At 36.0% G+C, this 19,412-nt stretch overlaps 1 protein-coding gene across 1 annotated transcript; it reads left to right on the top strand.

Moving 5' to 3' along the window:
- The first annotated feature begins 3,912 nt into the window (after window positions 1–3,912).
- On the top strand, window positions 3,913–8,384 carry LOC134678093 (gustatory receptor for sugar taste 64f-like). Its single transcript, XM_063536542.1, has 7 exons — window positions 3,913–3,952; window positions 3,999–4,153; window positions 5,159–5,329; window positions 5,450–5,604; window positions 6,975–7,137; window positions 7,488–7,577; window positions 8,294–8,384. Exons 1-7 carry the CDS (start codon window positions 3,913–3,915, stop codon window positions 8,345–8,347), a joined length of 828 nt encoding a protein of 275 aa, XP_063392612.1. The 3' UTR covers window positions 8,348–8,384.
- The last annotated feature ends 11,028 nt before the right edge of the window (window positions 8,385–19,412 follow it).

The following is a 19,412-nucleotide window of genomic DNA, read 5'->3' as shown; positions in this document are numbered from 1 at the left end:
GGAATATTTCCTCCATCTCCATCTCTCTCTCCATCACCATCCTAATTCATATTGGATCCGGGGTGAATAAGGACAACTAAGGTAGTACGAATAAGGACAAGTGATCAAGGTCAAAATAAAAATAAGTTGACAGGTACCTAAGTACCTGGTAGTGCTGAATTGTACTTAAGTACCTTCTTTAAAATGACAAGGTTAACATTGTAAGTTAAAATACGAATAACACTATAATAAAAAAAATAAACTTTTACTTAATTGTTGTAGGTAATCATAAATTTGTAAATAAAATGAACCGATAATAGTATAATGTATATTCGGTAGGTATCTACAGACTCTAAGTAGGTTCCTACCAGTACTTAGTACAAAAGAAGTAATCCACTATTATTTTCAATTATACAGGATACAATTTGTGATAGATATGCGGTCCAATTCACCCCGGGTATTTTATTTTTCTACGATTAAGAGCCAACAGGAGTGGTTATTTCTCCATACAAACGTACTCGACTGTTTCCTCCGTGGGTTTTGATGCTAGAGCAATGATTTTTTCAACACAGATTAATTTTGTCAAGATTAATATTGTCAATATCTGTATCGGACCGTTTTGCTTTTTTTGATAATCTTGTTTTTTAAGGCGCTTGAGCCCTTCAAAAATGGCCAAAATGGCCTCATTGACTATGCCGCAATGAGAGGCGTAGTATTCAAAACTAATATCAATTAGCCAAAAAAGCAAAACGGTTCGACACAGATAATTTTATAATTATTTAGATTTCCAAATTTGGTTACGGTTGGTTAAGTTTTGGAGGAGGAAACAGTCGAGTACGAAACCTCGATTTATGAGATTTTTCGCAGGATTTTTCGCCTTGTCCTTATCGCACTAGTTTTAGGAGCCGCTTCCGTTACCGAGTCGGGTATATCTACCTAAAATATTTAAAACTCAGCTCCTTTTTCGTCTTAAACAGAAACTCAAACTTAGTGTAGGAAATTAAAGATCATATACAATTGTCAATGACCGATGAGCTAAAATGTTTCTATTACCTACTTTGACGTTAAATATTTGATTATTATAAATTTTCTATTTTATCTACCTATTTCCTGTACCTGTGTCATACAAAATAAAAGGGAATAAAATTATCATATCATTGCTATTATTATTTTTGTTAGCTAATTATCATGACGCAGGATCTCCTGCCACAGGTAACGTCTATACCTATTAGGAGATCTTAACCTTTATAATTTAACCTGTATTGTTTAACAGAAATAAACATTTTTTCTCAAACATGCAATGAAATATTGATGTTATGTTCCTTATAATAGGCTGCGAAGTATGACGTTTCAGGTGCGGCTAGGACAAAAGGTCGTTAATGGAATTTCATACACACCTTGCAGGCCTAGGCCGCCAAAATCCTCTTTTTTAATTTTCATTTCACAGATATTTGTGACACAGCATCGTGGCATTCATCCATTAAAAGAAACTAGAGGCAGTATTTGCTTTATGGTTCGTAATGACACTCTGCCACTACGCCTATAAAAAAAAAACAAAAAACAATGTTTGCTATAATTTGCAGTTTTATTTGCATAAAATCAACATGAACTTAATAACATACAATTACATATACATTCTATAATTTTATAATTTTAAATTATAAATTTAACTACACAAATAAAAACATTTAAAATATTTCATCTAAACGTTAGCGGTAAAAAGGTCTACTCAAACGCGCGTAGTTATATTTTTTAAATTGTTATGGAGGTAAAGTTGAAAAATATTCATTCTGTTTTATTGGATTTATGGTGCGTTGTTGATTTTTTCAGTTTAATATGAGTTCCGACGAAATAATGAAATTAATATTAATTGTAATCGTAGATGTTGGAATTGGCAGCGTAAGCAGAATTGGTTTTAAATATCTTGCTGCCTCTGCCGCCAAGTCAAAGACGAAGTATGTATATGGTTGCTTATGGCAATTTTATTATTTGAGAAACTAAGAAAAATGGCTTACAGTTTATTAGAAACAGTTTTGTGGCATATTTTAAATGAATGTAACTACAAATTCGTCAACACTGTGGAAATTATACTTATTTACTCCATGTATAAAGCAACGATGTATGTGAAACATGATATCAACATGAAAGACTATGTAAACTTATGTGAAGAAAACGACAGTCAGACGGATACAAGGCGAAAAAATCAAAGATACATGAAAATATACGGGTAGTAAAAATACACGACTCGTGTAAAACATACGCGTGATAATGATATAGGTACGTGTTGGTTATATTTTGGGTGTAGTTTACTTTTAGTTTTTTCTATAAATAAAACTTGGGTTTCGTGGATTTTATATTTTATTTATTTCATTGCATGTTTGAGAAAAGCACTATACATACCTCGGCGGGAAATGGGGTTGCCCGCGCTCAGACCTATCCGGCCTCGCTTCGCTCGGCCGTCTATATGTCTTCGGCCGGCAACCCCTTTCGTCCCGGCCTCTGTAGTAATGTACTATTCATTTTCATTTCATATTCCAGATTCACAGCCGTGTCACCTATAATGATTTACGGGTTAGTGATATTTGTTTCGCAAACATTGATCTCGTTGGTAAATATCTGGATAATGTTTGAGACAAATGTATCCGTAACTTCAGTTGGTAAGTTACTATAGAACATAACTGCAATTAGCGATGTGACGAGTCGAATCAGATAACTCGACTCGCCCATCGCTGAGTGCAATTTTTCTTCGTGAATATACTACTTATACATACGGGTATTATTTGTTCTGCAATACAGGTTTTTAAGTGGTAATTTGTTAAAATCTGTAACATTTGTTATTAAATCATTACATGGTGGCTTTGTTCATTAAATCATTACAGGCCTTTGAATAGTTTTAGCCAGGCTAAGAAAGCTCATCTATACCACTACAGATAGAAAAAGAACGTTAAATGACATCAAAACTCTTGTCCGCTTCAATGAATTTTTTTTTTACAATTGAACACTCTTATGCTGTAGTATTATATAATGTACTGACTGTTATTTGTAAATGTTGCTATGAATTATTCATATCACTATATTATGTAACTGTAAATTATGTATTAACTTGTAAATGAGACTTTGAAACCTACTTGCAGAATAAATATTAGAATTTTGAATGTATTTTTCAGGTCACTTATCGTTTTACGTATCCAGCGCAGTCACAACTATTCTTTTCTTTCAAGTGGCAAAGAAATGGCCTACGTTAATTAAAAAAATACCTCATTTTGAATTAGATGAATACGTGGATACGAAAATCAAGACGAAGTGTAACGTGTTCATTGCAATGTTTTTGACTGTGGCTACCGGTAAGTGAGTTTGATAAAATGGTTCTGGCCATGAAAATGTCCAAATCCTTGAACGTCCAGTCCTCGTATGGGGCTATTCATAAATTACATACGTCATTTATAATTAGGGGGGGGGGGGCTGGACATCGGATGATGGTAGCATGACGTAGGAGGAAACGGGGTCATTCGAAGCAGATCGAAGACAGAAGAAATCGTCAAAAATAGATGACGTAATTTATGGACAGCCCCTATGTCCAATTACCCGAATGTCCAATCTCTGTAGAACTAGTTCACTGAACGTCCAATCCCCGTACGTCCAATTCCCCCTAGTCCTCGTATGTCTAGTTCCCCAAAGGCGAAATTCCCTTAAGGTACATATATCCATTTCCTCGAAAGTCCAATACTTGAATGTGCAATTCTTTGAATGGCCAATATATCACGCTGATGGCACATTCAAAAGTGCCCCATTCATTCGTTCAAATGTAGGTTTGTGTTACATTTAGATAAAAAACCAATTATAGAAACCACTTAATGAGTTTCCCGTAATTTATGCATTATTGGAATGGCATCCCTTTTTACCATTGCTTCCCACTCATAAAATTACTGAAGCATGGCTATCGATAAAGGATTGCACACCGCAACCGGCAACAGTAACAATTTGATTACACGAGCACTCATACAGTTTTATTATTTCAGTGGAACATATGTTAGCACAATGTTCTGGAGTAACAGTGGTGCTAGACTGCGCTGCAGACCACTCTCGGTTATACAGAGACTATATCGAGTCTAGTTTCCCATGGGTTGTTGAATTTGGTCTACCAGACCATTTTCTTATTGGGATTTATATACAGGTAACTTAATTAAGTAATTGACTAAGCCTTATCTGAAAAAAATCCGTTACTTATCTATAATTCTCAGACGGTTATACCTAGGCTAAACACATTTTAGCATAGGTAAAAAGACTTGCTCCTTGAATAAGTAAACATTCAGAGTCTGTGACAGTAATTTATAGTTCAGTGTTCACCTTTTCTCTGGGTTAAACTTGGTCCAACAGTTTAGCGGCAGAACAATACAAGCTTTATATTATATAACCTTTGAGCCGACTACAATTGAAAGGGGAAGGGTCGTTATTTTGACTAAGTTTTTAATTAATTGTCCCCTGTCACCTGTATACCAACTTGACAATCGAGTCAGAGTAGTTTTTATATAAAAGAGGTTATGCCGAAAAGAAATTTAGCGCAGTAGCGTTACCAGTGGGCAAAAGGAAAGCCATATCGTAACTTATAAAAAATTTATTAGTGCAAAAGGCAGACTACAAATGAAAACACGTGACTATTTTTTAACTCCATAGCGGCCGCTTGAATGTACAAAAAATGTACGTAAGGTTAGGTTAATCAAATTGTTAGGTACCTAAATGAAACAAATATTTTTTTAAATACATATCATTTATTATGATTGCCAATAAATATGATTAGCAATCTTGAGGCGTTTCTGTAGTAACTTCATTGATTCGAAACCCGAATAAACAACTTTCACCCGGTATTTCAAAAACATAATATAGGGCTAAAACGCACCATACATTTGTAACAATTTTCTAACTATAGTAACTAAAAATGAGTAAAATAACACTTTCTAAATAATGTTATCTGCGATTATGCTGAGCTCGCTAAGTAATGCGCCGTAAAATTGTCACCTTATCGTATATACGACTAAGTTTGCTTTTACAAAGTATCGATTATTCCCTATCTGTCTCACTCTGCTATTTAGCTACATTTACGTTGGTCTTAATTCGTAAATTAAATACCACATGTAAGTAAATTGGTTAAGTGGTTTGAGTGTGAAGGGCTAATAGATAGCCAGACATAAGCAGTTTAGTCAGTAACATTTATTTCATTCTGTTTCAGTTTATAAATATAACTGCAACGTTAGCCTGGAATTACTCGGATGTCTTCATAGTTTGTATAAGTTATTATTTGACTTCAATCTTACAAGGAATCTATAGAAAAGTGATTGATAACAAGGCTAAGGTGTGTATGCGAATGGTCTGCAACTATAATGCCTTTAGATACTCTTAATTAATTTTACTCGGATGCAATGGGTTACTAAAGTCCATTGTCGTATAATCTACTATATTCTCTCAGTTGCAGTATTTGTCGTCAAGTTTTTGGGCTTCGGTTCGCGAGGACTACAACCACGCGTCGCAGCTGGTGCGAGCGGTCGATGACGTCATCAGTGGCGCCGTCTTCGCATCTTTTACCATTAATCTGTTCTTTATTTGCTTTCAACTGTACAATCTTTTGTCGTTAGTATTTCTTTACTGACTAGTCTAAGCGTTGTGGTTGACACCATCATTTGGTCTTTGAATAATTCATGGCTAACGCTTGCTTTGCTTAGATCTGACAACTAAAAATAAAATACATAATAAATTTCAATCCACTTTCTTAGGTATAGATGCTAAGTGTCTGTATAACAAGCCAGTGTTAATTTCTTTCACAATTAACTCAATACTACCATTATATAACTTTATAATTATAATGCCGCCATTTTATTCTATTCTTCTAACCGCGAAAATTAAAAAAAAACCGGGCAAGTGCGAGTCGGACTCGCGCACGAAGGGTTCCGTACCACAAAGCAAAAAAAAAACGGGAAAAAATGCAAAAAGAAAACGGTCACCCATCCAAGTACTGACCACGCCCGACGTTGCTTAACTTTGGTCAAAAATCACGTTTGCTGTATGGGAGCCCCACTTAATTTTAAGATCTTTATTTTATTCTGTTTTTAGTATTTGTTGTTATAATCATGCAACAGAAATACATCTGTGAAAATTTCAACTGTCTGGCTATCACGGTTCGTGAGATACAGCCTGGTGACAGACAGACGGACGGACGGACAGCGAAGTCTTAGTAATAGGGTCCTACCCTTTGGGTACGGAACCCTGAAAATGGTGTCCGTAATGATATATTTTTGAATAGGTGATTGCTTGGTCAATAAAACTTGTTGTTAGGCATTTCAATTTTCGATACAAAATATGTAAGAATTGTAAAAGTTATAATAATTTCACTCGTAATTCAACCGAAAACCTACTGCCCGTCATAAAATTGGACAACATAAAAATGGGACACTTCCTGTGTTCGATTTGCGGACAATATGCGGATATGTTGCCGAGCATGTATGAGAAAAATAATTTCTTCGTGCCCTTGTGGAAAAATAGTTCACCTGTTTGTTGTAGCAGTTTCGAGTATTTTTTGTTCAAAATTTTTGTTTAACTATACAGCTACGTAAATTTATTTCAGAGATGGAATGCGGCTAAAACCTACGGTAAATTGTCCAAGATCTGGTAGTGGGTTAGTACAATTACTGTAAAGTCTAGCTAGTCCAGAATTCATAATTTTACTTTAAAGGTACTGTTGACTGACTTACTTCGAAATCTGACGTAGGTAAATTTTATTGTAATTAATACAGCAATTTCGTCAGTTGGCCGCGTATTGATGCTCGTAGACGAACAAGGTGTTCGATTTCTTCCGCCATAGTCGCCAATTTGTTAAATAATAAATTATATACCAGAAACGTTAGAATATTCAATCATAACGTTATATTTTCAATTAAGTGACAAGTAGAATAGCTAAGTATTTATTTGTTGACCTGTAATGATCACTCATTAACAAATTTCAGGCCTATGGGAGGATATGAGAATGTGATATATCTCACTTATTCAATGATGTTTGTTTTATTTCGATATTTATGTGTTTCTCTCATCGCTGCTCGAGTGCATACAACCTCACAGTCCCTGGCACCTGCACTTTATGACGTTCCATCGACCGTTTATAACGTTGAGGTACGTATGGTTATTATATATAAGTAGGTACTTACCTACTCGTACATATGTGACACCTTATACAGCAATATTTAAACAGAATATAAAATAACTAATAATATTTCTGGGAACAAAGTAACATAATCTACACTTTTTATTGGCCTGTTTGACTTTTCGCCGAAATTTCAATTATGTCAATAATGCATTGTACATGTTCATTAAACAATGAATTTTAGATTAAAATAGCAAATATAGGGTTTATGATATGTGTGTAAATAAAATACTACCTAGTTATAAACACTTGTCATTATAAAGTTAGGTGTTTATTTTGTATTACAATTATGCTTTCTGTAACTTTACTTATCTTCTAGGTTCAAAGGTTTTTGGATCAAGTTCATCATGACACACTGGCCTTAAGCGGTCTTCAATTTTTTTATGTCACCAAAAGTCTAGTTTTGACTGTAAGTACCGCTTCCATTTATTCATTGTGCTGTAAGGGGGTTTGAGCAAAATTGTTAACAAGAGTTGATAGAAACCCTACGCCTGTAGGCCGAGGGTTTTTGTTAAGGATGTAACGGAGGTGGGTTCACCGGACCGGAAGCGGAATAAAGTCGTACCACACTGCTTTATCTTAACACTCATCCAAAAGAACGCACTAATATGACGCAACACCATTACGAAAGTAACGGGCGGAACTAACCAATTTATAGGATATAAAGCGAGCGATCGTAAATTATAGGCAGTCGAGGTCAAATATATCTAAACAATATAATAAAATACTCTTTATTGCACACATCACAACAAAAAAAAACCGAAATTAACAAAAATATCTTTACATTTAATTTGGCGAGAAGCAATGGTCCGAATAAGTCCGAAAACCATAAAGTAATTTACGTTACAAAATAATTACTTTTTGTGATTAAACATTTATTTGCCGTCGGTAAACTTCCGGGACCTGTCTAAAAAAACTTCTGTAGTTTGTAATAATTATTAAAATCACGTCAAATAAAAATCACATGTTTACTAGTATAACTGTCCGAAACTACTAAAGTCATAGAAAACGGAGATTATTCTGATACCTTATCTATTTGATCTGCCCTATCAACTATCTTCGATTTACTGTCACTTTATGAGACATTATGTAAACGCAGATTTAAAACCTATTTGTTTGTTACAGGTGGCTGGTTCTATTTTTACATACGAGCTGGTTCTATTGCAGTACGGTGGATAATTAGGTATAATAATAAACTAATTTTAGTATATATAGGCATCTATACTATATAATAAAATATTGAGATATTATTCAGTTTTATTTTACCAACTCTAGAAAAATACGTAAGATACGAGAATTATTCAAAGTAGTGTATCAATAGGTATCTCGTGTTCAGTACAGGTACGGTCAATTCAAATGGAGAAAATGAAAATATTATGCTTGTCATTTATAGGCACATCGATCATGATAAGACAGAGTATCTGTTAATCTTCCTCCATAACCAGGAGAAATATAGTTTATAAAACCATGTGGTGTACAGGACACAATATACTTCATAGTATTTGGTTTTTTTTTTGTATTCTGACCATGCGAACGATTGATTAATTGATTTGAAGCCTTTTGAACCTCTATTTCTAAGCTGTCGATGATACAAGCGGCAAGTTTTGTTTTATTGAATCATTATGTAGTAGTACGATAAAAGGTCGCGTGTGATGAAGCTAGCTATTATTGGTATATTTTTATAAATATTTTACTACTATACCTAGTTTGGGGTCATGGAAAAATCAGCTGCCAGTTCTGTAAATGTGCTATTTAGTCTTTTTTTCTTTAAACACAGGAATTATGGCTTGCTGGAAAATACTCACATCGAAATGATCTTCACAAAAATACAGATGCGTATTAGGCAACACGGCCGTTGTGGCTTGCCTTGCAAGATTAAGCCACTTGTTTCGTGGAATATTTATTTATTTATTTATTAGTCAAATAAGTAACACAGCATTACAGTAAAACCAAGGCACTGTGAAACTACAAAAAAAAAAGATACAATACAAATAAACTACAAATAAAAACCAAAGACAAATTAAACATTAGATTTGGGGAATATGCACAAATAGCTTATATTAGGACTTGTTATTGATGTGTTATTACACAGAGGAACCGCACAACATTTATATACACTTTGGTATTCATATTCAATAATACGAAATAAATTATTTATCGTAAGATGTAGAGGGCCATGTGTACTGATACTACTGATTTCATAAAAAACTCGGTCAAGTGCGAGTTGGACTCGCGTTTTAAGGGTTTCGTACATTAAGTCCGACTCACGCTTGACTTCACATTTCTAAGTGGTTTTCCTGTCATCTTTAGGTATAGAACTATTTTGTGTTAATTTTTTCAAAATTTTTGACCAAGTAGTTTCGCATATAAAGCTGGAATGGTAATTTTTTGGCTATTTTCTTAAATAAGTTCTATTTTAAAACTATAAAAAATATATATTTGAAATTCTCAAAATGAGCTCTTTCATTTAATATATACTTATCTTATCACGATATAGTTTGAAATACTTTATTTTTTAACTTTATCATTTAACCCCCAACAGTGCCCTCCATGTTTAATAGTACATTACTACAGAGGCCGGGACGAAAGGGGTTGCCGGCCGAAGACATATAGACGGCCGAGCGAAGCGAGGCCGGATAGGTCTGAGCGCGGGCAACCCCATTTCCCGCCGAGGTATGTATAGTGCTTTTCTCAAACATGCAATGAAATAAACAACAAAAACATCAAAGTTTTATTTTTAAAGAAATTATAAGTAAACAAGACAAAAACTAAAACTAACGTGTGTATATTACTATTTCGCTATATTTTAACTCAGTTTTAATAGAAAATAGATACTTCATACATTTATATTTATTATCATGTTACTTCAAAAAAGTACGAAAGCACGTTTCTGAACGAACCTTTACAAGTTTTATGCCGGCTACATACGTAAAGCCCCCTCCAGACTATGCGCGTGAATCACGGGCGAAGCCGCGAACGCGAGTGTGGAGTCGATTTTCGCAGACAACGAAATCGACTCCACACTTGCGTTCGCGGCTTCGCCCGCGATTCACGCGCATAGTCTGGAGGGGGCTTAACGATAAATCGTTGCGATAAAACTGTGCAGTCCGAACAGTGTGCAGTTACGATAATCGACAACGATTTGTCATACACACGGCAGAAAAAACTGCGCAGTTCGGACTGCACAGTTTTATCGCTACGATTTATCGTTACGTGTGTAGCCGGGGTTAGAATTGACACTTGTCGTTCTTGTCAATTTGTTGCAACAAAAATTAAATTATAACCTCTTCTCAATCTCAATAATCAATAGCAATAGGTACTTGTCGCTAGATATGTAGATAAACTAAACTTATACAAGAAAAATATTAAGCGTTGTAGTCTAAACTGTCGAGTTACAGATTAAAATACTAAAACAATGCTTTTCGGGTTAAAAGATGCTTAGTAAACTAAACATTAAAGGTAAGCATGACTTCTAAAAACTAAACACAAATCAGATTATTTAACAAATTTAGGAAATATTAAATGACACATTAGCCATATTAGGGCAATTAGTTATTGATATTGTAATTGTTTTGCCAGGAACAGTTATGGTGGTTTGCTGAATTTCTGCTGATGAGCCAGGTTGTGATGATACAATGCGAGTGGAGGATTGTTCACCTGCTCTCACTTGAGGAGGCACTTGTGGCTGAGGATGTGATTCTCCGAGTGAAGATTGTGGTGCAGACAAATTTAAATCTTGAGGCTGGTGGAAATGCAATGGCGGTTGACAAGGGGCAGATGGTAGCTCAATGAAAACAGGAGAGTCACGGGATGTCCCTGGTTGTGGATTTGTGTAAAGTGATGGTGGTTGTGCATTAGATTGGGCTGTACTATTTTTGTTTTCTAGGACAATATTTTTTGTGATACTCCTTGTAATTTTCTCCTTATTTTTAACAGAATCTTCTATATAGCCTTCAACGACTTTGTCTGATTTCCAGCCACCATGCATCTTGAGGACCCGTAGACTAGCTCCCGAGTCTGCCAGAAATGTTGCAGATGAGCGACGGAAGCAATGTCCGGTATAGAGCTCGGGGTGTTCCAAATTTAAAAACTGGGCTATTTGCCTTGGCAGGGATAACATTTTATGCCGTCCAATGACTTGCCTGGTACATTTTCCCTTAATGTAGTTCAGAAAAAGCCGGTTAGATTGTGTGCCCTGAGGCCGTAGAGCATAATATTTTTTGAATATGTCCAAAAACTCAGCCCGGATCTCGAAGGAACGGTCAATTTTAGTCTTGGTGTCTCGAAGCTTAACCATCGCTATTTCTCCTTGGAATTCAATATCGCTGGTGGTTATATTTGTCAACTCTACACCTCTACATGCACCACTAATGCCCAAGACCAAAGCAACCTGTAAATGATATGTTGATAAGTGTACATACAAATAGATATAAGATTTTTTTTTGTTATTAGTAAGTTTAGTCAGTTGTTTAAATGAAATAAAATTTTCAGCTCATAGAATTATTTTTTTATTTGTAATATAATGTATTATTATGGTCATTTCTATAAGTATGTAGGCTTAGTTACCTTTGTGGCCAGATATATCTCATCGGGTGCCTGATTTAGGAATGCTTGTACATCTTCTGAACTAAATATCTTTGATTTTTTTGCTTTGTATCCATCTGCCTGTCGTTTTAGCCACATAGTTAAGTTTATATAGCTTTTTATATTTATGTTGTGCTTCACTTGCATTGTGGCCTTGAGCATGGAGTACAATGCCCACAATGTTGAAGACTTTTTAGTTTCTCCCAGTTCTTTAAAATATGCCAAAAATACGTTTTCTGAAAAACTGTGGGCATTTTTTTTGGTTTTCCAATTTATAAAATTGTTATATGTAACCATATATTTCGCCTTAGATTTTGCCGGCAGCAAGTTCTGTATAGCCAATTCTGCTTCGGCTCTTAATTCAGGTGGGGTGCAATCAATAATCATTTCTTCGTCGGTAGTTTCGTCCGAACTCATATTGAATTATTTATAACAAAACAAGATTACAAACAACAAAATTAAATCCGATAAAACAGAATTACGGTGAAAAATTATCAAGTTTCCCGCCAAACCTTTTTTTTTTATACGGTTAGAGTCACGTTTGAGTAGACATTTTTACCGCTACCTTATATTTAGATGAAATATTATTATTTCAATGTGTATATGTATAGTTAAGAAAAAAATTGATAAAAATGTGTTATTTGTCATGTTGATGTGGATTTATTATGTAAATAAAAATGCACAAAGTATATACCAATCGTTTATTGTTTTCTTTTTAATACGCATTGTGGCAGAATGTCCTAATGAACCAGAGGGGCTACCGCCAAAACCGAAATTCGCAAATTGCGGGGATCTTTCTCTTTTACTCCAATGAAGGCGTAATTAGAGTGACAGAGAAAAATGCCCGCAATTTGCGAACTTCGATTTTCGCGGTAACCCCTCAGAAAGCAAATGTTGGTTAGTTTTTTTTATAACTGAATGTCATGGTCATAATGCCTGTGCCACAAATTTATGTGCTATGGAAATTAAAAAAGAGGACTTTGCCGGCCTAGGCCTGCAAGATTTGTATAAAATTCCATTAACGACCTCTTGTACTAGCCGCACCTGAAACGTCATACTTCGCAGCCTATTATAAGGAACATAACGTCAATATTTCATTGCATGTTTGAGAAAAATTCATTTGTTTACGTTACATGTCCATCTTTGGGTCACTAATTTACATAATGTGTGCCAAATTTTAACTTAATTGGTCCAGTAGTTTCCGAGAAAATAGGCTGTGACAGACGGACAGACAGACGCACGAGTATTTCTATTAGCTAGCTATTGGGCGGAATGGCTTCTGAAATTAACATTTCACAATTGTTAAAATTGATGAAAGACCGATTTCTGCGAAGCGGTCAATTAACACGTTCACTGCGGGTTGAGGCAAAATCGCCTCAAGGTTGACTATACGTTGGTGAGGGGCTAAAAGATCGTGTTATCGATCGTGTTCGTGTATTGTATTCGATTTTTGTTTGAGCTGATGGCCGTGTTGGCAAAGCTCGTAATAAAGAAAAAAAAATCAAGTTGTCATTGTCAGTCCATTTCATCAAAACAACGGTTTTTTTCGCAAGTCGCAACAACAAACAACAAAAATCGCGGTTCGGTGTATTAATTTCGTTTGATAATGGAAGACTGAGAAGATGGTAGTGACTAAAATTGTGGCAGTGGCATTGATGATTGTGGCTGCGGCGTTCATGTAGTACATAGACCCCAATTCACTTTTGACTCTCTGTTAACCTCACAGAGTAAAATTTAAGCTGTCAAATTTGGAAACCTGGTCGTCAGGAGGCTATATATTATATAATCATACAAAAAAGCACTGCTTCTAAAGAAATCTTCCACATTAGATCCCTTTTTTATCACAGCAGGCAATTCCACTGCTTCTTCTACTAACACTAACAGTGATGGTGACAGAATAACAGCCAGTGAATTGGTACTAACCTACCACACAGTCAAGCACAACCAGTCATATAACAGCATGGACTGCAATGTAAAATTAAATAAAGTCATATATGTGGATTGGGGATTGTGGAGTGGCGACAGACAGGGGAGGCCCCAGCAGTGGGACATAATTAAATTAGGCTGAACCAAAATGGAGGCAATTGTTATTGATGTTTTAGGACCATATGCATTACAGACAGTTTTAGACTCTCTTCATTCTCCAGACGTATTTTATTGCCTTGAAACCGATGCCAGCAACAAAAAAAAAACAAAACTGTTTCCATTGGTAGTCCAATATTATGATGCTGAAAATGGAATTCAAAATAAGCTGCTGGATTTCTATGAGAATCATGATGAGTCAACTTATGGTATGTTTCAGGCAATTAACAACTCACTAACTCGGCACAAGCTTTCATTTGACAGACTGGTTTGAGTGCGGACAATGTAAATGCAAATTATGGTATACACCATTCCCTTTTTAAAGACGTTGAAAATATGGCACCTCACTTGATAAAAGGCAACTGTCACGCACATATAGAGTACATAACTCAGTTACACAAGCAATGGGTGTTTTAAAATGTGACGTTAAAATGTTTATTTAAAAATATATAGTCATTTTTCGTCATCAGCTTGCAGTAGAGAAGAGCTAAAAAAATGTGTGACTAAAGTTGAAGGCGAATGGCACGAACTAATAAGGCGGGATGTCGTTAATCCCATGGAGAATGTGGGCCGCGCGCTGGGTGTAGGACGCTACCTGCACCGACACGTTGGCAGCGTCCTACATTCAAGCAGCCAGCAGAAATGCCGGGGCAGCAGAGGACGCCCGAGAGCGGGCTAAAGCCTATAAATACAGCTGTCTCGGCGCCAACTACGAGTTCGTAGCTTGGGCCGGGGGGTGGAGGAGCGCGTGGGCTCCTTAAGGAGCTTGGTAAGCGGTTAAGGGAGGCAACAAGGGACTCTCGCGCAGGCAGCTTTCTCGCGCAAAGGATTGCCATCGCTATACAGAGCGGGAATGCTGCCTGCGCGACGAGCACCCTTGAAGGTAGGGTTTAGGTAGTTATTTTAATTTTTTTGTTAGGTTTAGTTTTAGTTATTTTGTTTTATAAGGTACTTAAGTATTAAGTTTGTATTATTTACGTTAAATAAACATCTTCTATATATTTCGTTGTCAAGTTAAATTTGTATTAAAACATGGAGAATATAGATTAAAACCACTTGTTTCTGCAAGTGCCGGTAATTTGGCAGCGAAAGCACTGTAATTACAAAAATGGGCGATTATAGCGCAATATCAGAATACAGCTGTTAAATTGTATAAATTCTCATTTAACCATGCCTATTTCATATAGTGATATTACTTTACTTATAAGAAATTTTAGCAGAAAGCAATATAATAATACTACGTGTCTCTCTAGGCACAAGAGGTGTATTTATATTTTAATATTTATTAGAAATTTTATTCTCTCTCCTTATATTTTTCACCTCTTTTGTTACTAATATGCACAAGATTTGATCTGCTTACACCAAACATTAAAATAACAGACAAAGACTCTCTTTGTTAAGACGAAACAGGAGCTGAGTTTTAAATATTTTAGGTAAATATACCCGTCTCGCTAACGGAGCGGCTCCTAAAACTAGTGCGATAAGGACAAGGCGAAAAATCTCAAAAATCGAGGTTTCGTACTCGACTGTTTCCGCCTCCAAAACTTAACCAAACAAACAAATTTGGAAATCTAAATGATTATGAAATTATCTGTGTCGGACCGTGTTGCTTTTTTGGCTAATTGATATCAGTTTTGAATACTACGCCTCTCATAAATAAACATGAAGAAAGTACCAGAACAGAAATACAGCAAGCATATGATACTAAGGAGACTAAAAGTCAGGGAAATGTCTGTCAAATTAACCCCTCAAAATCAAATTTCTACAAAGTCCATAATCGTTTGCAACTTATTCTTATAGACAAAAATTGAGATATTCTCTCAAATCGTACGGAAAACGCAAATATACAATATGTTCCAATGACAAAAATGAAAAAAGTTGATGTGCAAACCCCTAAAGACGCCATTCATACTGAAATGGATAAAAATGATCGTGAGGAATTGGACGATGTTGATATTACAAGATTTGGAAATATTATGTAGGCGTCATTGAAAATATTAGTTTAAACCCAAGACAATATACCATAACGTATTACAAATCCATCGGCAAAAAAACTGACATAAAGTTTGTTAAACCTAAGCGTAAAGACCAAGATTGTTAAGAAAATTGAACTATTGCAGATATTTGACGACCCTGAGGAGTTAGTATCCCTTAAATTAAACGTACATTTCACTGTCATCTTGAATGCCTTTATTAAAATGATACATAGTTAATTATCGCTACTTACCTTTCACATTATGGCTATTTAGAGTATTTAGTATTTATCTATTTTTAGTAACTGCTGCCTGTGAAATTTTAACGTCTGTTTATTTGTGCAATCAGCCAATCATATAGTAAGAAGGTAACGTGTTCCTATTAAGTTTTATTTCGTTTTGATAGGATTTTATTTAACGTTTGCTTAACGTTTTTGGAATTTGACATTTACTTGTTTAGTCTTATTGTTGTAAGTTAGAAAGATTGATAAAAAAATATTATGTTTGCTACTTAATGTAAGTTCATGATTATAGGGTAATTCGCTAGTAACTGGCCACCCCAAACCAAAAATGAATTCTGTTCTCCTAAAAATAGAATTAATTTTAGTATAAAGTGGCCAGTTATTGAAAGCTGGCCAGTTATTGAAACCTTATACTAAAATGAATTCTGTTTATAGGTGAATTCAATAGAATTCATTTACAGTTTAGGGTGGCCAGTTACTAAAAGTGGGCAGTTACTGGCGAATTACCCTGGTTTTTTTTTATTAAAATTTATTATTTAATAGGACCATTATACATTTGTAAATATCGGCCCTATAAAGCCGCTTCTTATATCTTCAGAAATAAGTGTACATAAGTGGATACCCTAATGTTTTGTTAACTCTTATATAATTATTTACTTTGACATGTGTAACAAAAATAGTAAACTAGCACTATTTTTGTTACACCTTGTACTTATGAGACAATGAATGATAAATCTTGATACTCTTGATGAAGATATATTGTACGTTATTTATGTTTAAGTTACTAAATTGACATAAAAAATATGAAAGTTGTGATTCGTAATGTTTAAAGACTTCGTTTCTTTTTTTTTTTTTTAATTATGAATGGGCTTACTCATGGCCACAGACTAGCCGAGGCGTAGACATGGCCTACGATGGAGCGAGCTCGCCCAGAAGGTGCCTGTTCACTCTTGATTTGAAGGTTGCCGGGTTATAAGAACACGGAAATATAGACGCCGGCAAGGAATTCCATTCCTTGGCAGTGCGCATAAGGAAAGTAGAAGCAAAGCGCTTCGTGCGAATTGGTGGAATATCTACCAAGTAAGGATGGAAACCGGCCGTGCGTCTAAAAGTCCGATGGTAGAATGGGGACGGTGGAATGAGCTCGTGTAGCTCTTGGGCACACTCCCCGAAGTGCAACCTGTAGAATACCGACAGGCTGGCGACTTTCCGCCGATGGGCCAAAGTCTGAAGCTTAGCCGTTAGCTTCTTGTCGCCAATCATCCTCCTGGCTCTGCGCTCCACTGAGTCCAAAGCGGCGAGTTGGTATTTAGCTGAGCCATCCCACAGGTGGCTGCAATACTCCATACACGACCGGACTTGAGCTTTGTAAAGTGTTAGAAGCTGTCCAGGTGTGAAGTATCGCTTCACCTTATTTAGGACGCCCAGCTTTCTGGCCGCAGTTTGTGCTTTAGACTCAATGAAGCTGCCGAAGCTGAGGACTGAACTCAGCTCCATGCCGAGGAGTTCCAGGCTGTCGGTAATAGGTACAGATGCACCCCGGAAAGAAGGAGTCAGGTCGAATGGACTCCGTTTTGCGGAAAATAGACACGTCTGCGTTTTGGAGGCATTGAACGTGACCAGATTGTCATCACCCCACTGGGAAACGAGACTAAGGGTCAAGTTCATTCGCTCAACCATGGCCTCTCTCTGTGAACGTATATCCTCCCTGCTGTCCCCTGCACTAGCCAAATATCTCTCAACAACCGTACTGTCATCTGCATAACCTACAATGCTGGGTTGCAGCATGTCGTTAATGTGGAGCAGGAAATGGGTTGCGGAGAGAACAGACCCCTGAGGAACACCGGCGTCAATGGCCATGAGGTCCGAAGAGCAGCCATCAATAACTACTCTGATCGACCGTTCACTCAAGAAATCAGATAGCCAGCTACAAAAGTTAGCGTTTTTTTATTATTTCTAAGTTTGATGCTTAATTTTTGGCGAACTTGATTAAAAATGTCTTGGCACAATTATTTTTCATTTTGAGTTTTGTCCTTCTTACTTTTATTAAGTACTTAATATCTTCCAGTACATTCCTTTTCCTTACAATAAACAATATATTTACACTTTCACTAAACCTGTACAGTTCACGAGAAACCAATCTATATCTATTATTTTAGTTTTTTTCTTATTTTATTTCTTCGGGTAAACCTTACAATTAGAGGTTTCTGATCACATTGGTTATTTAGCAAATTGCCTTATGACATAGGTATCAAAGTTTGAGAGCCACAATTTTACCAAATTTTTGTATCAGGGATAAGATCGGATACAAAAATTCCATATTTTTAGGGTTCCGTACCCAAAGGGTAAAACGGGACCCTATTACTAAGACTTCGCTGTCCGTCCGTCCGTTCGTCCGTCCGTCCGTCCGTCCGTCCGTCTGTCTGTCACCGGGCTGTATCTCACGAACCGTGATAGCTAGACAGTTGAAATTTTCACAGATGATATATTTCTGTTGCCGCTTTAACAACAAATACTAAAAACAGAATAAAATAAAGATTTAAGTGGGGCTCCCATACAGCAAACGTGATTTTTGACCAAAGTTAAGCAACGTCGGGCGTGGTCAGTACTTAATATTGGATGGGTGACCGTTTTGTTTTTGCATTTTTTTCCGTTTTTTTTTTTGCTTTATAGTACGGAACCCTTCGTGCGCGAGTCCAACTCGCACTTGCCCGGTTTTTTTTATTTCAATGAGAACTTTTAAGTTGTAGTTATTGGTGGCTGCAATTTATATAAGTTGGAGAAGGGTAAACACCGGGCCTATTTCTTTATGGTACCTTATTCTCTTTCCAATAGAAGTGACTCTTTTTTTTGATGTTCTCCCATGATGGCAAATTACTCGTTTCCCTCAAATAAAAGTATGTCTCATCTTTACACAGCTATAAAACTGAAAGCGTTAAACATTGAAGATTACCAAAATTCAGGGTGAAACTATGGTTATTATTTAACGATTTGCACCATACTTCAGGAATCTGACACATACCTACTGAGAACGAGAAATTTTTTTTTTTCCTGAGGCTCAATTAGTCCCAAAATCGTCCGGCATTATCCCAACATAACCTTACGTCGCTGCTGCCCTTTTGCAAAATTTCTAAATTTATTAACTCCTCTAGACGACTTGAAAAAAAACTAATTAGGAATATATTTTTAACTTGCAGTTTAGCGAAGAGTCCTGGACCCAGGCATCCCTTCCCATTCGCCACGGTGGGTTAGGGATCCGCAAAATTTCTATTCTATAATAATTATGGTGTCATAAAAAATGAAAAGATTTCGTTGCACATTTCACCTGATAAGGAAACAATTACTATTTCAGTATTTGAGTTA

Source organism: Cydia fagiglandana, chromosome Z (assembly GCF_963556715.1).
Source record: "Cydia fagiglandana chromosome Z, ilCydFagi1.1, whole genome shotgun sequence".
Taxonomy (NCBI): Eukaryota; Metazoa; Arthropoda; class Insecta; order Lepidoptera; family Tortricidae; genus Cydia; species Cydia fagiglandana.
The sequence above is the reverse complement of the archived record's forward strand: the minus strand, read 5'-3'. Positions and strand labels throughout refer to the sequence as shown.

Coding starts and splice junctions, on each gene's coding strand:
- LOC134678093 (XM_063536542.1), top strand. CDS start 3,913: ATGGCTATCGATAAAGGATTGCACACCGCAACCGGCAACA. Junction 4,154..5,158: donor TTATTGGGATTTATATACAG/GTAACTTAATTA, acceptor GCTAATAGATAG/CCAGACATAAGCAGTTTAGT. Junction 5,605..6,974: donor CAACTGTACAATCTTTTGTC/GTTAGTATTTCT, acceptor AACAAATTTCAG/GCCTATGGGAGGATATGAGA.